General features: G+C 51.8%; 1 protein-coding gene across 1 annotated transcript in view; it reads right to left on the bottom strand.

The window, feature by feature from the left end:
• MYO7B (myosin VIIB) overlaps window positions 1-23,084 on the bottom strand; it is a 77,148-nt gene that overhangs the window by 36,949 nt on the left and 17,115 nt on the right. Inside the window, exons 5-15 of the mRNA XM_018065839.1 lie at window positions 21,980-22,101; window positions 20,854-20,996; window positions 19,418-19,531; window positions 18,007-18,160; window positions 15,139-15,215; window positions 13,590-13,709; window positions 13,155-13,297; window positions 9,908-10,118; window positions 9,183-9,318; window positions 3,820-3,983; window positions 773-910 (exon numbers count right to left, since the gene is read on the bottom strand). Of these exons, the coding sequence (XP_017921328.1) occupies window positions 773-910; window positions 3,820-3,983; window positions 9,183-9,318; window positions 9,908-10,118; window positions 13,155-13,297; window positions 13,590-13,709; window positions 15,139-15,215; window positions 18,007-18,160; window positions 19,418-19,531; window positions 20,854-20,996; window positions 21,980-22,101 (1,522 nt within the window). The remainder of the gene's footprint in view (window positions 1-772; window positions 911-3,819; window positions 3,984-9,182; window positions 9,319-9,907; window positions 10,119-13,154; window positions 13,298-13,589; window positions 13,710-15,138; window positions 15,216-18,006; window positions 18,161-19,417; window positions 19,532-20,853; window positions 20,997-21,979; window positions 22,102-23,084) is intronic.

Below are 23,084 nucleotides of genomic sequence, written 5' to 3'. Positions count from 1 at the left end.
GATGCGTTTTGGATTTCCTGGGCCAGCCTGAAATTCATATAATTTTATACTTTCAAAAAAGGAACTTTATTTAATGAAATTTTTTTTCTCTTATAAGACTTTAAAAAAAAAATCATTTTCTCTCCTTTCAGGTGGCATCTTCCCATGTCTGGAAGCCTTTAAATTTGTAGTCTCTGGGTGGGATTCCCAAGCTGGAATCCCAGGGACTGGGTAGGCAGCAGGCTCCCACCCAGCACCTAAGAAGATAAAGCCACTTTTCAAGGGTTTAATGGCCTCAGGTCTCGGTGACCAGTAGTTGGTGTCAGCCTCTAAAGTCACAGTACTGGTGGCTGCCCTTATGGAATGTGGCTTAATTATGCAGATATGGCGCACGCACACACACACACACACACACACACACACACACACACACACACACACACACACACACAGAGTCATGGGCAACCGTTGCCGCTCCCTGCAGGCTGGCAGATCCAGAATTTATGGAAGAGAAAACTGAGGCTCAGAGAAGCAACACACTTTGGCCAATGGCAAGCAAATAGCAGTGTGGAGACACTTGAGGTCTGGGAGAGCCAAAGCCTTGAAGGTCACCAACTTTCAAATGGTCTAGACTGGCTGCCTTGCCTCAGTGTCCCCATCTGTAAAATGGGGGCAGATAGCTTCAAAGCTGCCCAGGCACTGGTGAAGGGAGTGATGACTCCAGATGCCATTAGACTCATTCCCTTAGATACCTCCCCTCATCCTGTGCAGGTCCCCAGACTCCCCTCATTACCAGTGGCTTCTTGTAGTCATTAGGTTTGATGCAACGGACGAAGTAGGGCTGGCAATTGGTCAGGATTTTCATCAGCTGGTCCAGAGACTGCTTGAACTGGCCAGCCAAGGTGGAGGGCTGCTTGCTGGAGTCTGAAGACTGTAGACAGACACACAGGGCACAAGTGGAGCTCGGTCCAGGGCACAGCTGACCCAGGGCACAGCGAGGGCTTCTGCTGAGGTCCCACAGGTGGGCAGGGCTACATTCATCATTCATCCAGTCCCTCATGCATTCATTTAGCATAGGTTCCCCAAGTGCCTACTGTGTGCAGGCACCCAGGAGACACTGGGAACCCAGAGGCAAGTAGATCTGGGCAAGCAGATCCAGGCAAGCCTCCTGTCTAGGAGTGGGGACCCCAAAGTGAGATGCACCAGGGTGAAGAGACAATGTCAATTTTTACCTTGCCATTCTACATTTTTCAGTTTTTGTACAGATTTCGTATGTTCATTTTGAATGTTATGTACTGTACATTGTAAGCATTACTGTAAATGTATACAGTTTTTTAAAAATATATGAAAATGATGGATGCAAGAGAAAACAAAAAACCCAAGCCCCAGGCCAAGGGTGCGTGTGTGCTTAGTCGCTCAGTTGTGTCCGACTCTGTGGACCCGTGGACTGTGACCCCCCAGGCTCCTCTGTCCATGGGATTTCCCAGGCAAGAACACTGGAGTGGGTGGCCATGCCCTCCTCCAGGGAGTCTTCCCAACCCAGGGATCGAACCCGAGTTTCCTGTGTCTCCTGCATTGCAGGTGGGTTCTTTATCGCTAAGCCACCGGGAAAGCCTTGGGCCAAGAGTAGTGTATGTTTTTGTGCCATACTGATCTTGGGCGATGCTCCTTGATCAAACTTTTTCCAAGGTCAAATGTGCTTGGCAAACACATGTACTGCCAAATTGCATCTGTCTGGAGACTCAAATTCATGCTTTAACGCCTCTGAGAATCGGATGCAATCCCTGGCAGGTATAGTAACAATGGGCAGCATTCTCCTGGTTTTAAAATAATGTATTTTCCTCCTGTTCCTGCTCCCTGAAACCTGTGGACATGCCTTGGAGGCCCTACAGGGCCAGGACCAGGCTGTGCTCTGGCCTCAGCTGTGGAGTCCAGCCTGGCTCCATGAGGGCAGAGGGTCTGGCTCAGCTCCACCTGGTTCCAGACCTGGGTAGTTCCTGCAAGCCTCATAGCTCCTTGGCACCTCCCTGGGCTGGCTCTGCATGTGGCCATGATGTGGGCCCTGGGCACTAAAGTGTTAGGAGCTCCTGTGGAGGTGGGGGTGGGGCCCCTCAGTGTGGACTACAGCATGGAGTGGGGCTGGGGGTTCCTATGCCTGCGCCCACAGCTCCTGGGCCAGTGTGCTGACCTCGTCTCCTGGCCCAGGGCTGGGGCAGCTCCTCATCAGACGACCCACAGGGCTCTTCTGGAACAGTCACTGTTAAGGGGTGAAGGGAGACCCCCACCCCGCCAGGATGTCCTAGGCTGCTCTGAGGAGCACCAGGGGCTCTCTGTTCCCTTCTCCCTGGTCAGCAGGCCAGAGCTGTTGCCACCACACCACACACACAAGCCACCTACCACACACACACCCACAAAACACACACATACCCCACATACCACACACACAAACCCCACCTACCACACACACCGCACCTACCACACACACCCCACCTACCACACACACACACACAAAACACACACGTACCCCACATACCACACACACCACACCACACACACACACACTCCACCTACCACACACGCATACCCACAAAACACACACGTACCCCACATACCACACACACACACACTCCACCTACCATACACACATACCCACAAAACACACGTACCCCACATACCACACACACACACACTCCACCTACCATACACACATACCCACAAAACACACGTACCCCACATACCACACACATCATACCCCACCTACCACACACCCACACCCACAAAACACACATGTACCCCACATACCACACACACACACACACCGCACCTACCACACACACATACCCACAAAACACACACGTACCCCACATACCACACACACACACAAAACACACAAGTACCCCACATACCACAAATACAAACACACACCACCTACCACACACACACCCACAAAACACATATGTACCCCACATACCACACACACCACACCACACACACACACACACACACACACACACTCCACCTACCACACACACATACCCACAAAACACACACGTACCCCACATACCACACACACCACATCCCACCTACCACACACCCACACCCACAAAACACACATGTACTCCACATACCACACACACCACACCACACACACACACACTCCACCTACCACACACACATACCACAAACACACATACACACCACCTACCGCACACACACCCCACAAAACACACACGTACCCCACATACCACACACACACACACATACCACCTACCATACACACGCACACACAGAACACACAAGTACCCCACATACCACACACACACCACACCACACACACACACCCACAAAACACACATGTACCCCACCTACCACACACACACACACCACCTACCACACACACATACCCAAAAAATACACATGTACCCCACATACCACACACCCCACCTACCACACACACATACCCACAAAACACACATGTACCCCACATACCACACATAGACATACACTCTACATGCCACACACAAAAACACACATACTAGATACCACACGAAGCACACATATACCACATACACCACACCCCGCCATAAAACATACACAGAGACCAATATGGAAAGAAATAACATAAACAAACTCAGTGAGCCATACAGAGACCACTACTCACTGGGAAGCAGGCAGTTCTGTGCTCCTGCCCCTGGCCACTACCCCCACAGTGCCTCAGCCCCGTTTCAGTCGCCTCTGCACCCCAGTTGAGAATCTCCAACTGCAGAGTCCAAGCAGCGGGGCCTCTCCATGCCTATCTGCCCCCCAGACCCCGGGCAGAGCAGGGCCACCAGAGCCCACCTTGAACTGCTGGCTGCCCGCCTTCACCCGGACGATGGTCCCAGGGCCCCGTCTGCTTTCCTTGGACTCCAGCCCGAATATCTCCCGCAGGAACTTGTTTTGGGAGGAGTGGACCAGGGCGAGGACGTCCCTGTTCAGCACATCCCGATTCTTCTCCAGGAAGCCTGTGGGGAAGCAGAGCCCCATCCCCCGCCAGCTCAGACCGGGGAGGGGAGGGGGAGGCGCAGGCAGGAGGCCGCCATGCCCGCCTCCACCTCCCCACGGCTTGGCATCAGTGCCTGCGCTGAGCACCAAGTCATGTCACACCTACTCCCTGCAGCCCCCACAACCCTCCATCCCCACCCCAAACTCCCTCATCCGAGCTTGCACCCACCCCAGGGGCCTCCCCTCTCCCCTGGTACCTGTGCCCCACCCCAGGGGCCTCCCCTCTCCCCTGGTACCTGTGCCCCACCCCAGGGGCCTCCCCTCTCCCCTGGTACCTGTGCCCCACCCCAGGGGCCTCCCCTCTCCTGATGGCCTATGGCCCCAAGAGATTTCTGGGGCGTTCTTCCCTTCTGAGCCCTCCGGGATAATGCTGGCTTGTGCTTCAAGGACAGCTCCAGCGTCATCTGTTCCAGGTGGCCCTACTGACCCGCACGTGGCTCCCATCTGCCCTGTGTGGCCCTTCACCTGGGCCCTGTCACTCAGCTTAGGGAAGCCAGAGGCCTTCCCATCTGTTCCATCAGCCGCAGCTCCCCGGGTGGACCACGGGTGGGAGCGAGTCCCTTCCCCTCAACATCCTGGCCCTCCCCCTGCTGTCACTGCCATATCCACCCGCTAGCAGCACAGCAGAGTGTGCACTCATTGTGCGGTTTAGACCTCCCGAGGGTGGTGCCTGTGGATTCTCGTCAGGGCTCTGAAATTCTGGGGAACTCTGGGCAAGTCTGATTGAGCCACCACTTGTCTACATAAGGGAGCCAAAACAGAAGAGAAGGAAAAGGAGAAAGTGAAGAAGCCCGCCCAGCCCCATAACTTCTGAAAATCTGGCAACCTGGCTGCATCCAGGGAGCTTGCAATCTGGACAGGAAGGCCTGGCCACTCCTGCTAGGAGGCCCACCCTCCCCCAGAAGCCTGTCTGTACAGGAGCAGCTGCTTCACATGTCCCCGTGGAACCAGCAAGGGGGCTCAGGAATCACTGCTTTGCTCTTCCTGGAAGCCCGAAACGGGGAAAGGAAAGAAATTAAACACCACTTGGCTTCCTGGCTTCGAGGATACGGGGCAGGGTAGGTGACCTGCTGATTATGAGGTCCTAAAACTTATATGCAGAGTCCATCATGAGAAACACTGGATGGAAGAAACACAAGCTGGAATCAAGATTGCCGGGAGAAATATCAATAACCTCAGATATGCAGATGACACCACCCTTATGGCAGAAAGTGAAGAGGAGCTAAAGAGCCTCTTGATGAAAGTGAAAGTGGAGAGTGAAAAAGTTGGCTTAAAGCTCAACATTCAGAAAACGAAGATCATGGCATCTGGTCCCATCACTTCATGGGAAATAGATGGGGAAACAGTGGAAAGTGTCAGACTTTATTTTTTTGGGCTCCCAAATCACTGCAGATGGTGACTGCAGCCATGAAATTAAAAGACACTCCATGGAAGACAAGTTATGACCAACCTAGATAGCATATTCAAAAGCAGAGACATTACTTTGCCAACTAAGGTCCGTCTAGTCAAGGCTATGGTTTTTCCTGTGGTCATGTATGGATGTGAGAGTTGGACTGTGAAGAAGGCTGAGTGCCAAAGAATTGATGCTTTTGAACCGTGGTGTTGGAGAAGACTCTTGAAAGTCCCTTGGACTGCAAGGAGATCCAATCAATCCATTCTGAAGGAGATCAGCCCTGGAATTTCTTTGCAAGGAATGATGCTAAAGCTGAAGCTCCAGTACTCTGGCCACCTCATGCGAAGAGTCGACTCATTGGCAAAGACCCTGATGCTGGGAGGGATTGGGGGCAGGAGGAGAAGGGGACGACAGAGGATGAGATGGCTGGATGGCATCACTGACTTGATGGACGTGAGTCTGAGTGAACTCCGGGAGTTGGTGATGGACAGGGAGGCCTGGCGTGCTGCGATTCATGGGGTCGCAAAGAGTTGGACACGACTGAGCGACTGAACTGAACTGAACTGAAGACGTATTTCTTTTCTCATTATAAGTATAAACTGCATTGGTCTTGGAATTGAACATGTGCCCATAGGCAGTGTGTGCACATACGCATGAGCACTTGCGTGAACACACATGTGCACACACATGCATGGGCCTGGACCCAGCAGGTTTGGGAATGAAGCATGTCGGCCGCTTACTAAGGAGACTCTGAGGGCCTAGGCGCCCCAAGGCCTTCTACCAACCTTGCTCTGGGGCCTTGGAACAACATGCTAGAGTTGGAGGGCCCTCCAGCTTAAGGAGTGAGACTCTAGAAATTAGGGAGAGGGGCGTGTATGGGCTGAGCTGTTTGCCCCCCAAATCCATATGCGAAAGCCCTAACCTGTAGTAACTCAGAATGTGTGTGGAGAGAGGGCCTTTGAGGAGGTAAGGGAGGTAAAATGAGGCTGTTAGGGTGGGTTCTAACCCAGTCGGAGCGGTGTGCTACAAGAAGAGGAACGCATGGGAACAAGAAAGATGCCAGGGAGAGATTTCAGAAGGATCTGGTCCTGCTGACGTTTGTCTTGGACTCCTGGCCTCTGGGACTGTGAGAAAATGCACTCCTGAGCCTCTTTGTGGAACGTTGCTATGGGAATGTTGGCCAGGGGACACAGCGTGGGTCTGGGGGCGAGCGGACAGCACGTCTCCCCTCCTGCCATGGGAGAGAGTGGACCTGCCTGAGGCAGGGCATGGAACGGCAAGAAGAAGGCACCAGAGAACGGTTGCTTCTCAAAACCAGGCCAGACGATGCCTGGGGGCCTGCTGAGGGCTGCACCCCACATGCGCCCGACTCCGACTTGTCCTCTGCCTTTAAGTCACCCCTTTCTAGTGGGGTGCTCTGTGCATGCCTGCACAGCCTCGTATGGGGTCTGAAAGGCCATGTCAATGGTGGAAGAAGGAAGCTTGATTCCCTCTCTGCTGGCACGTGCTGTGAGAGGGGAAGACTGGACCAAGAGCTCAAACCGAGCCGCCCTCACCAAGCTGAGAGTGGTGAGAGCAAGCTTGCTTTGCCAGGCTCCAGGCCACCTGAAGAGGAGGCTGGCACATAAGCCCCTCTCTCAGCCCTGTGCAAGAAGACAGACTTCTGCAGATGGGGTGAGCAGGCACGTGATGTTACCCTGCGCCCTTCCAGGCTTAGACAGAGCCTCCCTGCCCCAGGGGGATGATTGAGGCACACCTGGGCTGAAACCTCCCCCCCACCCCATCCCCGCCAAAAGACAGAGTAATGGGGCTTAAGTCATGAAGACAGCAGGGCACTGAAAAAAACCCAGCAGGCTCAGTTTTAAGGAGCATTAATGGAATTCTGTGCTCCGAAAACCTAGAAAGAAAGTTACCTTATTCTTAGCATGCATGGAAGTGGCAGATCACTTCAAAAACTAAAGCTTGGCCTTGAGTAGCCCACCGAGGTTGATGTGCTCAGTGTCTTTGTGTTCTGGAATTCTGAAGTCCCACTGGCTCTGGTCTCCCCCTTTCGGAAAAGCCCCAAAGCCAGGATCTGCTGGGAGTTATAAAGGAGCCCCCTTACCTCCTCATTCCTCCAACAGAAATAGTCCCCTGGTCTCGGAACACCTCCGTTCCTCCATGTGGAAACAGCAGCCCCTCCTGCTGCCTTGCCCCTCCACCTGAAAAGTGTGCTTGGAGCACCCCTGACTCCAAGTTTCCAGTTAGACCACAGCAGCTCCTCAGGTCTTCATACAAGCCACAGAGTGACCCTCTGGCTTCCCGCCTCACTTTCCTGATGACAGCACACGCTGGCCACCTCTCCCATTTTTCTAAGCACACCAGCAGCTTGGCCAGTTCAGCCCCTAATTGCTCTAATCGAAACTATGCTTGGGACTTCCCTGGTGGTCAAGTGGTTAAGAATCCACCTGTCAATGCAGGAGAGGTGGGTTATATCCCTGGTCCAGGGAGATCCCACATGCTATGGGGCAATTAACCCCACACGCCACAACTCCCGAGGCCTGTGAGCTTCAGGGCCCACATGCCACAGCTACTGAGCCTGCGCCCTGCAGCTGCTGAAGCCCTTGCACCCTACAGCCTGTGCTCCGCAACAAGAGAAGCCCCCGCACTGAGAAGCCCTCACACCACACTGCAGCTAGAGAGGACCCCCTGCTTGCCACAGCCAGAGAAAGCCCACGTGCAGCAATGAAGACCCAGCGCAGCCAACAGATAAATAAAATCTTTAAAAACATGCCTGACCTTATCTCAACATATACACTTTCACTACCAAGAGAGTGAAAAGATATCCCACAGAATAGGAGAAAATATTTGCAAATTCTATATCTGATAAGGTTATTGCAATTAAAAAAAAGAAAACAATTAACATGTGTTGGTAAGGAGCTGTAGGAATTGGAAAATTCATACATTGCTAATAGGAATGTAAAATGGTGCTTATCCCAAAAGTTAAATAGAAATATCACACGACCCAGCAATTCCTCTCTCAGATATGTGTCCCAAAGAAGTGAAAACATATGTCCACATAAAAGCTTGTACATGAGTGTTAATAGCAACATTACTCATAATGGCCAAAAGTATCCATCAGCTGATGAAAGGATAAACAGTAAGTGGCGTATCTGTGCTGTGGACCGTTGTACCGCAGTATAAAGAAACAGTACAGAAACATTCTACAATGGGAATGAGCCTTGAAAACGCTATGCCCAGTGAAAGAAGCCAGTCACAAAGGTCGCACGGTGTACGATTCCATTTATGTGAAATGTCCAGAACAGGCAAATCCACAGAGACAGGAATTAGTAGTTGCTGGGGTTGGGTAGAATTAGGAAGCAATGAGGAATGGCTGCTAACGGGAGTTCCTTTTGTCTTTCTGAACTCAAGCCCCCTGCATTAGAAGAATGGAGCCTTAACCTTTGGACTGCCAGGGAAGTCCCTAGTGGGGCTTTCTTTTGAGGGGTGGTGTAAATGTTCTAAAATTGTGGCAACAGCTGCACAAGTCTATGAATATACTAAAAAAACCATTGAGTTGTTGACTTCAAATGAGTGAATTCTACGGTATGTGAATTATTTCTCAGTAGAACTATTACGAACAAAACAGAACACAAACACGCCTGCCCGGTCCATTCCATTCCCTCTGTCCCATTGCTGCCTCTGCAAAATGACCTAGCCTTCTTACGGCCTCCCTGGGGTGCTCCAGATTTGGAAGGAAGGGCCTGTGGAGAGGAGCTTCACCTACCTTCTACGTGGTAGTGCACCTGGCCAGCAAAGTGGGCGATGCCAAACTGGGCATCGTGGATGTTCTTGGGCTGCAGGAAGTCCTTGTTGTTAGCGTGGACACTCTTCAGCTTTTGCAGCAAGGTGGCATCTGTCCCCTGGAAGAACGGATGCCCAATGGGCAGAGGACCCACAGCCCAGCCACTGGGTACACCCCCAGGTCTCAGGGGCTCCCTCAAAGGGCAAAGCAACTGGGTTCAGAATGACTGAGGGCCTTTCTACAGACAGCAAACAGATGCGTCAAGGGCAGGGGCTTGTTCCCTGAGTGAGGGCTGAGGCGGAAAGAGCGGCTGCCAGCTCGCTGGCTGTAGCCTTCCCGGGGAGCAGAGCATCTCCCTTCTCTGGATCAGAGCTCTTACTGACTACCTGAGAGTCCATCTCCCCAGAGACACGCAGAGTCCCCCAAAGCAAGAAGGAAAGTGTTGCCTCGTCTTGCAGTCCGTGCTGCTCTTGGCCCACAAGGCTCAACCAGCCCTCTCTCGGGGTATGTTCCTGAATCTAAATAATCTATGCTGAGGAGCAGAAGTGAGGGGGGGCTCAGGTGCCTTCCTCCAGGAGGCAAGCCTTGAAGGAGAGGAAGGCTGGAAGGCGGGGGCTACTCTGCCAACCCCCAGGCAGCGGTTTCAGCAGCCGTGGAGTTTCCCAGGCATGGGGTCTGGCCCTGAGGGGGGCGGGCCCGGGGCGCACCTGTGGGAAGCGGCTCTCCTCATCCAGGAGGGAGATGATGCTCATGGGCTTGAGGGCCAGCAGGTCCAGGGTGGGCCGGTTGTCGGTGTAGTGGATGTAGTCCCAGGCGATGCTCTCCGCGCGGTACTCCTCCTGCTCCACGGTGAACACGTGCCGCACAAAGAGCTGCTGCAGATGCTCGTTGGCCAGGTTGATGCAGAGCTGCTCGAAGCTGCAGGCGCAGCACCGCCCCGGGGGGGCAAGGTTGGCTTGGTTGCCACTGCAGCCAACCCCTGGCACACAGCCCCACACGTGTGCACCCACAGAGCGCACCCCCAAACACCATACAGGCCAGTGGACTGCCTCCCTCTTCCCCTGCCCCCACCTCCATCCCCTCCTCCATCCCGCAAACAGATTCAGAGAAATGAGGAGGCTCCACTTAGCATCAAGCCCTGACTTTGACTCCATAAGGTCCCCAGTAGGATCCTCTGCCAAGCTAGGCTGTCCTGACATGGAGACAATCTCTGGGGGCCAAGGGTCCAGTAGCCACCCTGCCCCATGGGTACGTGGCTTTGGTATTAAGACGAGCTCCTGGAGACCCGTCATTGATGGCTGGGCTCCTTTGCATCAATCAGACATACCCCTTTCCCCTCCCCGAGTCCTCCCACTCATTCTTCCTCCTGGGCTCCATTTCACCTCCAGAAGTGGCCCCTCCACTCATCACCCCTGGCTCGGGTCAGAAACCAGGCCAGCATACCTGACACCTCTCCCTCGTCCCCAGCTCCAACCCGTTGCCAAAGTCTGGCTGCGCTCTATCCAACACAGCACCTGATCTGCTGGCTTCTTTTCACTCCCACTGCCGCTCCCTTAATCCAGGTCACCCTTCTCTCTCACCTGGAGCACAGTAACAACCGCCTCATGGCTCTCTCTGCCTCCAGCCTCACCCCTCCAACCACTCTCCGTGGCCACTAGACAGAGGCTTCGGACGTGCAGATCTGATCCCCACCCCACCCTGCTCTCCCCCTGCTTTGAATCCTTGTGGACCTGAGCTCCCATTATTTTCAGGATCCAGACAGACAGTGACACAGTGGAAAGCCTGCCCAACGCTGCCAGGGAATGGACGCAGGGGACTCTGTGAGTGATAGTCAGTTAGCCGTGTCTGACTCTCTGTGACCCCATGGACTGTAGCCTGCTAGGCTCCTCTTGTCCATGGAATTCTCCATGCAAGAATACTGGAGTGAGTTGCCACCTCACTCCAGGTGAGGGCACCTGCCCTTCTCTAATTCTAAGTCTTCACACAGGCGAGACCCTCCTTTCTCTGACCTGCTCTTTTGGTTCAGCCACCCCTGGTGGCTCAGAGGTTAAAGCGTCTTCCTGCAATGCGGGAGACCTGGGTTCAGTCCTTGGGTCAGGAAGATCCCCTGGAGAAGGAAATGGCAAGCCACTCCAGTATTCTGCCTGGAGAACCCATGGGCGGAGGAGCCTGGTGGGCTGCAGTCCATGGGGTCACAAAGAGTCGGACACGACTGAGCGACTCCACTTTCACTTTCTTTCACTTTGGGTCTCACTTAGGCATTTCTTCCTCAGGATGGGTTGCCCATTTGTGCAAAACCTTATGGTTCCTCAGGCTGGTTGTTCAGGTCTGTTAACCCAAGAGAGTTAACACACTGCCTGGCCAGTGTGGAGTGATGTGGTAGCCATCAGCGATTGCAGCCACCCCTGACAATGAGCCCTGAGGGAACTCAGGATGGAGACCAGGAACACTGGCCAGCCAGCAGTCGTCAGACTGCCTCTGCGCTCAGCCACTCAGTCATGCCCAACTCTTTGAGATCCTTTGCCCTGTAGCCCGCCAGGCTCCTCTGTCCATGGGATTTTCCAGGCAAGAATACTGGAGTGGGTTGCCATTTCCTCCTCTAGGGGATCTTCCTGGCCCAGGAATCGAACCCCCATCTCCTGCATGCGGGCGGAGTCTTTACTGCTGAGCCAGTAGGGAAGCCCGTCAGATTGCAGCCACTCACAACAGTACAGCTTGAAGAAACTCAGGATGTGCAAACACAGAGTGCCGGCCCCAGAAACCCGAGATTCATTTCAGAGGGACGATGTCAGTGAACCTAGACTCTCGCATCTTTCATGCACAGAAAAGCGCTAAATACCTTAACTTGAGATACCTAGTTTCCTCTTATTAACAATAATCTTCTGATGTTCTACCTGCCCTTTGTTGCAAAAAACTTCTATGTATCCTGGCTCCACCCTCGCCTCCTCGGAGCATTTTTCTCAGAATGATTTGAGAGGCTGTCTCCTGGGCTTGAGGTTCTAGGAATGTCTGCTGAATAAAACATAAGTCTCAACTTTTAGGTCATGCACTTTTCTGCAGTTGACAAGAGTACTCGGTGCACCCTTGCAGAAGGCAGTTCGGGTAAGTGCTGTGCTTTGCTTCACCACAGCCCGGTGTCAGTAGACTGGCTTTGGTGCACTTTGGGTGAGCAGATCTGAATTCCATTTGGTAACAGAACCAGGCCTAGGCTCTGTCTCACCAGTGCTTTAAATGAGCCAGGCTCACTTGGGAAGCTAGGTTGCACGCGGAGGGCACTTCCTGCTTGCTTGTCCCCATGCCCTTGTTTCCTCATCTGGCCCTTTGATGGTACTTCCCCAGAGCATCGCCTGCCCTCGGCTAGCTCCACGGCCTGGCTCCCCTTGCTGCCTCTGTCTACTTCCACTCCAGTCTTCATCGCAGTCTTAGCTGGGAATTACTTTTCTGACCTGCTTCATTTCCCCAGCTCTTCAGCCTCCAGGCTGGGGTGAGAAGTGTCCTGCCTCACCTTACCCTTATCAGACTGAAAAATTGGGGATGGGCCCCAAATCCCCTGCCTTCCCCATCACCTAGTATGATAGTCCACCCAAGGATGCAGTCACATTAGTATTACTGATTTCCACTTTCACCTTAACCGCATGTGAGAATTCACTCTAGTTTGTGAGAAGCGTGGATAGCCTGAGACGGGTGATGAATGCTGGAGTGTCAGCCTGACTCTCATGATGCTCTTAGCTATATGGCCTTTTCTAGACACCTTGTGGATGCCAGGGGATGAGCGTGAACTGTCTCACTGAGGAAGGACACAGTTTTGCTGAGGGACTCACCGTGGCATCTGTGAGCGGAGGCGAGGCCCTGCTCCCAGCCAGTCTGGGGAGGAATGGCTGCCCTCCAGTTGGCTCAGGGAGGACCTACGCTTATCTCTCATTTTTCTGAAAGCAGGTGCAGGGACCTCCATACCTATTTTTCTGGAAGTTTTCAAAACCAAATATGTCCAGGAGGCCGATTGTCCTTTGCACATTTTTGGGGTCCTGGGCAGGTGGGGTGAAAATTGCCGCATTGATCTTCTTGACAATCCACAGGAAGAGATGCCCATAGATGCCCTGTAGAGACATGGGGTAGAACCCACAGGCTTTGATGCATGAGAGGAAGGCTGCTGCTTTCTCCAAGTTTACCTGGAAAGGCTGCAGGCACACTGGACCTACTGAGGGAGATCACCCCTACTTTAAGGCGAGAAACCACCCTGGAGAGTCTTAGCAGCCCACGGTCACCAGACAGGGGAGTGGCAGAGTCAAGACTTGCCCAGCTCTCTGCCCTTTCCTGCTGTCCACTCACCAGGTAAGGAGCTACACTCAATACCTAGAAATGTAGGCTCCTTCTCCCACAACTCTGCACCTTGACAAAGGCGTCCCTCCGGTCTGCAGCCTGAGTGATGTTCAGGGGCCTGGTGACAAACTCCCCGCGGATGATGATGGAGTGCTTGGTCAGACAGTCTCGGAGGGCCTGGTCCTTCACCTGGAAGGCAGGTAGGGGCTGGCATCACAGCTGATAGAGCAGGGCCTGGTGCCAACATGCTCTCTCGTGACCAAACATCCCATGCCCAAAGCCTGAGGATGGGAGATGCCTGTGACTAGGACCAGAATCAGGATGCTGGCAGCACTGGTCCAGCGTCAGTCTGAGCACAGGGATATCCGTGTCAGGGAAGGATGTGCCAGCTGGGTGGGCACTGAGCATGCTAGCTGCTTGGTTGACCAGTCTTGTGTTGGTATCCTGGTACTGGGCCCACCATCGGGTGGACCCTGGAAAACAGTGGGCGTGGAGGGCTCTGAGGCCTGGCCACTGACATCTGAATACACCTCAGCAGAAGGCACTCCTGCTGGAATCTGGAGGCCCAAGTTAACAAGAGGAGTCTGGATGGAGTCCTTCCCACATGCAGAGAAGACTTGGCTGGCAAATCCCCAAAGTTTATAAGAAACCTGCAACCGCATGAAAAACGTTAGCAGCAAAATGTGCCTACCTAATGTGATGGGTTTTTTCCCTCTTCTGATTCTATTAATTTCCCACTGAACCTGTTAGTGGGGTGTGATTCCAAAGCCCCATCACTTGTCCTCCAAGTCAAGGCTCTATTTGATCTCTTTAATAATGTGCAGGGGAAACTTCCCTGGTGGTCCAGCAGTTAAGACTCTGTGCTTGCAATGCAAGGGACACAGGTTCTATCCCTCACTGGAGAACTAAGATCCCACATGCTGTGTGAAAGTGAAAGTGTCAGTCTCTCAGTCATCCAACTCTTTGCAACCCCATAGACTATAACCCACCAGGCTCTTGTGCCCATGGAATTCTCTAGGCAAGAATACTGGAGTAGGTTCCCATTTTCATCCCCAGGGGATCTTCCTGACCCAGAGATTGAACCTGAGTTTCCTGATTTGCAAGTTACATAAAAAGTACAAGTATCAGCGGTCACAGCCTAAATGCCTACAGGGCCAGCAGTGTGGCAAAGCCAAAAAACAACAAATATAACATGCAGGGGAATGGTCTGAGTACATTCCATCAGCCCAGAAGAGCACAACTCATGGAGAGGCCCTGGGGACCAGGATATGGGGTGAGGATGTCTTGCTGTAAAGGCCTCAGATTGGTTGAGTGGGGACAACCTGGGGAATGGGTGGGGTAGGAAGTTGAACAAAGGCCCTGGAAGAGCAAGAAGGTCAGGGAAAGGGCAAGAAACACATGTTCAAGCCAAAGTGATCAGTTCCCGGACTTTGTTAATGATTAGCTCCACGGGCCTGATTCCCACGTCTAGGGCCTGCAGTGCGCCACAGGGGAGTTGGAGGGGAGAGTGTGAGCGAGAGCCTGGGAGGCAGGAACCTGAGACTGGGAAGGGCTGCCAGCCCAGGCCCTGGGGCTGCTCACAAAAAAAGGAGGCTGGCGGACAGAAGAGCAGAGTTACCTCCAGTAACTTCATCACGGTGGGAAAGGCGGGGGTCTCCATCACGTCACAGGAGTCCAGGTTCTCAAAGACCGCAGCTGCAGAGAGAAGCAATGGCCCTGAGAGGCAAAGTGGCCTGAAGGCATGGGACAGAGGCCCCGGGAGGCTGTCCCAGACGCATGGCTCAGAGACAGCCATCCCTGGGTGCCGGGCACGGCCTCTCCCAGGCCCCCTCTGAGCGCCGTGGCCTCTCTGGGGACTATCAACACTTTGCTTCTAACCACTGTTCACAGGGTATGTCCCCCGCTGCCCAGACTGAGATCCTGACTCAAAGGGGAGTCTGACACTATTGGAGGGAGAAGTCTGGTGCCGGTGGGGCGGGTGGGGTCTATCAAGGGAGAGGAAGACCCGTTGGTCTCCTTCCATCCACTCTGCTGTCCTTGGAAACCTAGGTGTGCTCATTCATTCAGCAAAGGATGAAGCAGGGCCCAGCTCTGCGGCAAGTCTCCAGACCCGTCTCCTGGTTCAATCCCTCCCCTTTGAGTCCCTCCCTTTAGGGCCGCTGAGCTGCAGGGAGGGAAGAAAGCTGTTTCTGTCATTTTTTTTCTTCTTTAGACTTGAAAATTGTAAACTAACCCGTATGGATAAGAAATGCATAAAACCCAAAGGTATGTTATAATGGGTAATTATAATGTCAACATTGTAAAGCAACCACTAAAGCCAAACCCAGAGCTTCCCAAACAGCCGGGGCCTCCCACGACCTTTCCGGCTCAGACCAGCTCCTCTACCGAAGGCGATATTCTCCTGACCACCACAGAAACCACTTCCTTGGCTTTTCCTTATCTTTTTACTACCTATATGTTAATCCCTGTTGCTGTTCAGTTGTTCAGTTGAGTCTGACTGTGACCCCATGGACTACAACATGCCAGGCCTCCTTGTCCCTCACTGATTTAACCACTAAGCTGCATTTAATTTTACCCGTTTACTTGTGTGTCATCTAACTACCTGCGTTCCATTGTAGCATTTAATTTTTTAAAAAAATGTTTCTTTATCTAATTTTTGCTGTGCCGGGTCTTGGGCGCTGCACTGGCTCTCTTTCTAATTGCAGGGAGGGGAGGCTACTCTCTAGTTGCAGGGCGTGGCTTCTCTTGCTGTGGTTCCTGGGCTTTAGGGCACAGGCTCGACAGTTGTAGCTTAGTTGCCCCACAGCATGTGGGATCTTCCCAGATCAGGGATCGAACCCACGTCTCCTGCTTTGGCAGGCAGATTCTTTACGGCTGAGCCACCAGCGAAGCCCTGTAGCATTTAATTTTATCTGTGTTTAAATTGTGTGTGTGGGCTCTCTGCATTCTTCTGCCTGGTTTCATTTCCTCAACGTCCCATTTGATGATGTTCCGTGTCCTGATGCCCCCTGCTTGTCAGCACCCACTGTTTACCAGCAGAAGTGCCGTTTGCTCAGCCAGCTGCAGCTTGCTGGAGTAGATTTCCTTATATGATCTGAGATAGTGGTTCTTGGTTTCTACATGAATACCCAGTCGCTCTGGAACAGTTCATTGAAAAGTCTGTCTTTTCCCCACTGCTGTGTGAGTCGGTGTCTTTCATTGGATCTAGAGCCAGCCATAATCTTCAAGTGCTTCGGTCCCAACCCTCTCTTTCCCTTTAGAACTTTGATTGAATGTATTCTACTTCCTCTCACTCTATCTTTGAGGGCTGCTACTCCATCTTTTACTCTTTCCACCTTTTAAAAAATATTTACTTGTTTATTATTTGGCTGCGCTGGGTCTTTGTTGCGGCATTCGGGTCCTTTAATTGCGGCATGTGAGATCTAGTTCTCTGGCCCAGGATCGAACCTGGAAACCCTGGATTGGTAACGTGGAGTCTTAGCCACTGGACCTCTAGGGAAGTTCCTATTTTCCATCTTTTTTCTTTTTCCATGCGGCACACACAGTTTCTCTTTCCCTTTAGAACTCTAATTAAATGTATACTATATCTTCTCACTGTTATCTTCTAGGTCTCCTGTTTTCTCTTTTATATTTTCCATCTTTTTTGTCTTTCTGTGCTGTACACACAGTTTTTTTTTCTGACTTTTTCTCCTTTTTCACATTATAAAACTGGAGGTTAAACTCATCCATAGAGCTCATTTTGGTTTTAACTTTTTTAACTTTGGAATTTTGATGCGGTTCACTTTAAAATCTGTAATGTCACTTTTTTATACTTTCTAGTTCCCTGTCTAAATTTTCAAGCTTGGCTCTTTCTTTCTTGAATATAACAAGCATAGGTGCTTTGTGGTCTGTGCTCAGCTATCCCAATCTCTGAAGCCTTTGTGGCTCTGTTTTTATTGTCTATTATGACTGCTGGTCCTTGCTCATAATATCTCATTTCCTTGTTCCTATTTATTTTTGGATGCATGCTGGATGTTGTGTTTGAAACTGTTTAAGGGAATAATTTGTAATCTAAGTTGATGTTGCTTTCTTCCAGAGAGGATTCCAGAGAGGATTGTCAGTAATTGCTGTCAGGCACTTGGGGCATTAACAAAACAGTCCCGGACCCTCGAGTCTCCAGACCAACTGGCTGTTCAGAAATGGCTTGCAAGTTCATGCCTGGCTTTGCTTACTCAAAGTTCGTGCAAGGCTTTGTTTACCCTTTGGGTTTCCAGCCAAAAGTTAGGGATGATTGATCAATGTCTTCACCTTTGGAGGGCCCTAAACTTTGGCATCTTCCCCCTAACTCCACAAGACCTCCAAAATACGGCTAAAATTCCTAATGTACCTTTCCAACACACTGTGACTTTGATGGGCCCTTTGGATGAGATCCCACAGGGGTTTCTTCCTCCTCTAGTCCCCATTCTTCCTCCCCAGGGGGGTGTACTTTGGGTGGAAACAGCATTACCCATGAACTCCACATTCCCCAGGTGGAGAATAGTGGCCAGCAGCTTGCTGAGGTCCCAGTTCTCAGAGTCAGAGAACATGAGTATCTTCATGGCCGAGCGGACATGGGCATAGTCCTTGGCGTCATTGAGCCCCTCACAGGAAGTACAGTTCCCCTGAAAGATTGAACACATCAGCTTTTGGGGGCCTTCTCCATTGTAGGGCCAGCAAGGCAAGGATATATCAGGGACTCAGCCAAAGGCCCCTAGTAAGTGACACTTCATTGGCTCTGGGTGGGTCCCATGGGACCACCTGGAGGACCAAGCTTATAAAATACACAAAGGTATTTCCAAAGGCAGGATTATGGTGAGGTACTTACTGGGAATTCATTAATGGAGAGAGCTGGCCCTGCTCTGCATGCTGTTGCATCCAGGAGAGGGGGCAGAAAGATTATGTCATAGGCTTTTACAGATGCTGAGACAAAAGGGGGCTTGGCCAGCCCTCCTGGAAACCAGGGAAAGGCTTCCTGGAGGAGGCACCTGAGCTGGTTCCACAGGTTGAGCTTTATAGCGGCACAGGGTTTTGGCAGGTATCAGCTTGAGTTAGGCTGTGAGATGGGAGGCAGAAAGGTTGCAAAGAGGCTGGGGTCATGTGGAGGAGGAGAGGTTGGCAGATGGTGGGATCTGGAGGGACTTGGAAACCTTGCCAAGGAGCCACAAGGAACTTCCAAAGAGCTGTGACCAGGAATATGGTCTGTCAGGTGCCCTGTATGGGAGATCTGTGGGGTGGATGATAGATTCGGGCTCAAGTCTGGGGAGAGGGGGCACTCAGTAGGAAAGCAGCACCATGGTCTAGGCAAGAGATGATGAAGGCCTCGGGCAGAGACAGGCGAGACAGGGGCTAGGCACGAGAGAGCGTCAAGAGGCGGATCTCATTCATTCGCTTGTCAACGGTGCAAGCCCAACTTGTGAGACTGCTTGTGTGGCAATGCTCCGGGCGTGGGGACACAACCGAGCAAGGCCTCTGCTCTCCTGGAGTTCAAGTTCTAGGGGCACCTAGGAGGATGGTGACTGGGATGAAATGAGGGGGGAGCTACGGGGTGGCCAGGAGCCTTCTGTCCATTAGGACCGAAGGAAGGTGAGGCTTGTGGGGCAGGACTACAGGCTCTGCAGAAAACAAGGAAGCGCACGCGCAAGGGTAGGACTCTCATGGCCAGGAGTAATCCTCTGCTGGCTGTGAAGTGGATGCCAAACACAGAAGGGCGGAGTGGAGAAGGGGAAAGGGAGCCCCCAGTGCCCGCCCAGGCTCAGGGCTTTTATGAGGCTGTAAACCAGTGTTGAGCAAGAACTGGCCCCTCTTACTTCCTCATTGTAAGAGGCAGGGCAGGGAGAGGTGGGAGGGGGAGGCGGGTCGGGGAGGGGCGGAGGCCTCACCATGGTGAGGTAGTGGTACTCCGAGGGCGTCCCCAGGCCCAGCAGCTTCTTCTCCTCGGCACTCATCCCCAGGAGCATACAATAGAAGATGTGGTAGTTCCGCTCCTCCGGGGCCTGGCAGGGAGGGAGGGCCCGGAGCTCGTAAGCAGCTTCCCTGAGGCTCCGGGCCCTCAGAACTGTCTCCTGGCCCCAGCCCTGTCCCAGTCTCCCTGCTCCCCAGCCAGCAGGGCTCGGCATTGACCCAAGGGATGAGCACGCCTGGTCGCTGGCCTCACCCACGGCGTTCATCCTGACAGCTCCATGCAGAGCGTCACTCCCTGGCACTTCCCTGTAGCCTGACTGCCCCCGCAGTCCAGAGTCACAGGCAAAGCAAGGTGTCAGGATTCACATCCGGGCTCTCTGACTCAGAATTCCCAGCTCTACAGTCTAGGAAAGCCTTCCCTGGTGTCTCAGTGGCAAAAGAATCCATCTGCTAATGCAAGAGATGTGGGAGACACAGATTTGATCCTGCAGGAAGATCCCCTAGAGAAGGAAATGGCAACCCACTCAGTATTCTTGCTGGGGAAATCCCTTGGACAGAGGAGCCTCGTGGGGTCAACTTAGCAACTGAGCAACAATAACAGCAACGAAGGCTTCCTATCACCTCGTGACCCCTGGGGACCTGACTTCCACAGGTTTACCTAGCTGGGTCTTCTGCATTTTTAAACATTATTTAAATGTTTAAATGTTATTTAAATGTTTAAATTATTTAAATGTTACATGAGAGGAGTATCCTACCCTCAACAAGGCCCTGTTAACTCTGCTGATGTGGCTGTCATGCTTTGGGGTCTTTGTCAGCCAGGACTGTCTACTTGATCTGTGGGGCACAGTGCAACCTGAAAACATGGAGAGTCTCTCTAAAGAGTTATTAAGAATTTCAAGATGGTGGCAACAGAGCACTAAACCAAATGCGGGGCCCTTGTGAGTACGAGGCCCCACGTGACAACAAAAACCATATGCCACCTCACTTCCTGGCCAGGGGGTCTTCTGGACAGTGTCATCTAGGTCCTTCTGACAGGGTCCCTAATGCATCTGAAGAAACACCCACCCCCAGTTGAGGACTTACCCGGCCTCAGAATTAATTCTAATAGAGGTGAGGAGTAGTAAGCACCAAATAATGAAGACAATTATATAGATGGAAAATTCAAAACAGAAAGCCCTATCATTTCCTTGAATATTGGGGAAGAACCATCATTGCCCAATTCTAGGGGTCCCTGGCCCATCTCAGGCCAGGGTTCGATGGCAGTGAGACAAGGCCTGCGGGGGTCCCGGGAGGAGGGAGAGAGGTATGGAGAGCGACGGAAAGGAACTCTCTTGGAAGCCTCCCCAATCCCCGGACTCCCATCCTGGGGCAAGGGGAGGTTCCCCAGGACCAGGGTAGTAGGCAGAGGCCTTACCTGCCGGCAGACCCGGGATTTCTCCAGGAGAAACTGCTCGATGCGCGCCCCCTCAATCACCCCACTGGAGGTGAAGTAGATGTCAATGTACTTCCCGAAGCGGCTTGAGTTGTCGTTTCGGATTGTCTTGGCATTTCCAAAGGCTACGGGCCAGAGGATGATGCCCACGATGGGAGCAGAGAATAGAAATTTTACTTTTAGTGAGATCTTCTGGGAAGGTTTCTCAGAGGAGGTAGCTAAGTCCAGAATTGAAGGATGGGTAGGCTCACACCAGACAGTGGTGGCGGCCAAGGGTTTGCTAAGAGGAAGTCAAAGTGCAGCTAAAGGTTAGGAGGTCAGAAAGCATGAAGTGTGCTTTCAGGAAGGGAAATTCGGCTGGACCGTAGGATACAGGAGAAAAGCAGAGGAAGATGGATGGAACCATTCCCAGGTGGGGCCAAGTAGCGAAGAACCTTGAACGTGAAGCTAAGAAGTTCGGAATTAGTCCCAGGGGCAATGAGGGAAGCAGCAAGCCTCCTGAGGAAGTTTGGGTGCATTTGAGAAAGATTGCTCGGGCTGCGGGGTAGAGACTAGGCTAGAGAGGGCTGGCTTGCAAGGAGAGTGACGAGAGCTGGCATAAGCCCGGGCATGGAGGTTAGCCCAGATGGCATCTGGGTTGCAGTATGACCTGAAGTGCATTCCATAGAGCTGTTTGATGATGTGACTGCATAAAGAAAGATCTTTTTGTGCACACATCCTCACTTGTGCGGTAAATGAAAAAAAATAGAGGGTCTGGCTACTTTTAGCATAATACATTTGGGATCCTTCTGTGTATCAACAATCCAATCCCAGAATTTCCCAAATTGATTTTATCTTGGATTCTTTTTTAAAGGAATGCTTAAGATTCCGTGTATGGAAAACACACCTGTGAACGCTAATAAGGTCATCAGTCTTTCTTTTCCGTGCTTCCTGGCAGCCGCCACACTGCCATCCACCCCATCCTTGTCTTTCGTGTCCTGGGGAATCCTGAGAAGTTGCTGAAAGTTTATGGCTTGCCCTATCCTTCTTCCCCAGGAGCACCGCCTGGCAGGAAGTCACCAGCCTGCAGAGCCTGGGAAGGAGGCTGGTCTGGTGGGTGGCTGCTTACCTTCCAGGATGGGGTTGGCTTCCAGGACCTGCTGCTCAATCCACGAATGCTGGCCGCTGATGGTGGCCAGGAACTGCAGGATGAGCTTGGTGGTCTCTGTTTTCCCTGCCCCAGACTCGCCACTGCAAAGAGGCGTACAGGTACGTCAGTCAATGAAACAACTATTTTTCACCATCGCTTGACTCTCCTGCAAACCCACCACAGGTCCACTATCTGGGCCAGTTTGAACAAAGACGCTCTCTCCCTGTGAAGAGGTCGCACTGCGTTCGCCCTGACATCCCCTGCTAACTTTGTGCTAGTTATTGGTGTGTTCATCTTTTCTTCTCTGCTCAGCTGCACAGTCCTGCTCATATCTGGTTCATCCCAGGGTCACTGGCTCAGTGTTCAGTCACCGTAGATGAATGAATGAGACTGGGTGATGCCATGCCCTGATGTAACATTGTCTCCGTGAGCAGCAAGCTCATGCTGGACAGGAGGGAAATGGCGTCAGTCCTTTGGGAAAGCAACCTGGCGTAGTTGCAAGCCCCTTCAAAATTATCCTGCCTTTAGTCTAAAGAGTTACCTTTTTGTTGACAAATTTAGTTTCCCTTAAACCTAGACATAATAAAAGTATTATATAATGTTGATGACTTGAGACATGTCTTAATTAGATTAGGAAACAATTATATTTGTTATATTTATATTTAAATAAACATTATATTTAATATTGATTTTTTCTTTTTTAGTTCACATGAGTTTGAATTTAAATAGAGCTCATTAACTTCATATTATCTAAAAACAAAGCTGGTATATTGACGGCAGCACTGCCAGATGTTGAGGGTTTCAGGTAAAAGATGGAATTTGCCCCAGATTTTTGTTGAAGGGGACCTGGGGGAGTCCCTGCTTGGAGTTTCCTGGAATAGGTTTTCCTTCAACATCAAATTTAGACTTACAGTCTTTGGCCCAATGTATTTCTCTACGGCAGCGAGGGCAGGTTTTTGGAGGGTTTTTATTTTTATTTTTTCCTTTTTTTTTTTTTAGCTTTCTTAGGGCAGTCCCCTTTTAAATGGTTCTTATTTCCACATGTAAAGCATCCTTTAAAAAATTATATTTTTAATAGAACAAT

The sequence above is a fragment of the Capra hircus genome, chromosome 2, assembly GCF_001704415.2.
Source record: "Capra hircus breed San Clemente chromosome 2, ASM170441v1, whole genome shotgun sequence".
Taxonomy (NCBI): Eukaryota; Metazoa; Chordata; class Mammalia; order Artiodactyla; family Bovidae; genus Capra; species Capra hircus.
Note: the sequence above shows the minus strand (reverse complement) of the source record. Positions and strands in the feature narration are given on the sequence as shown.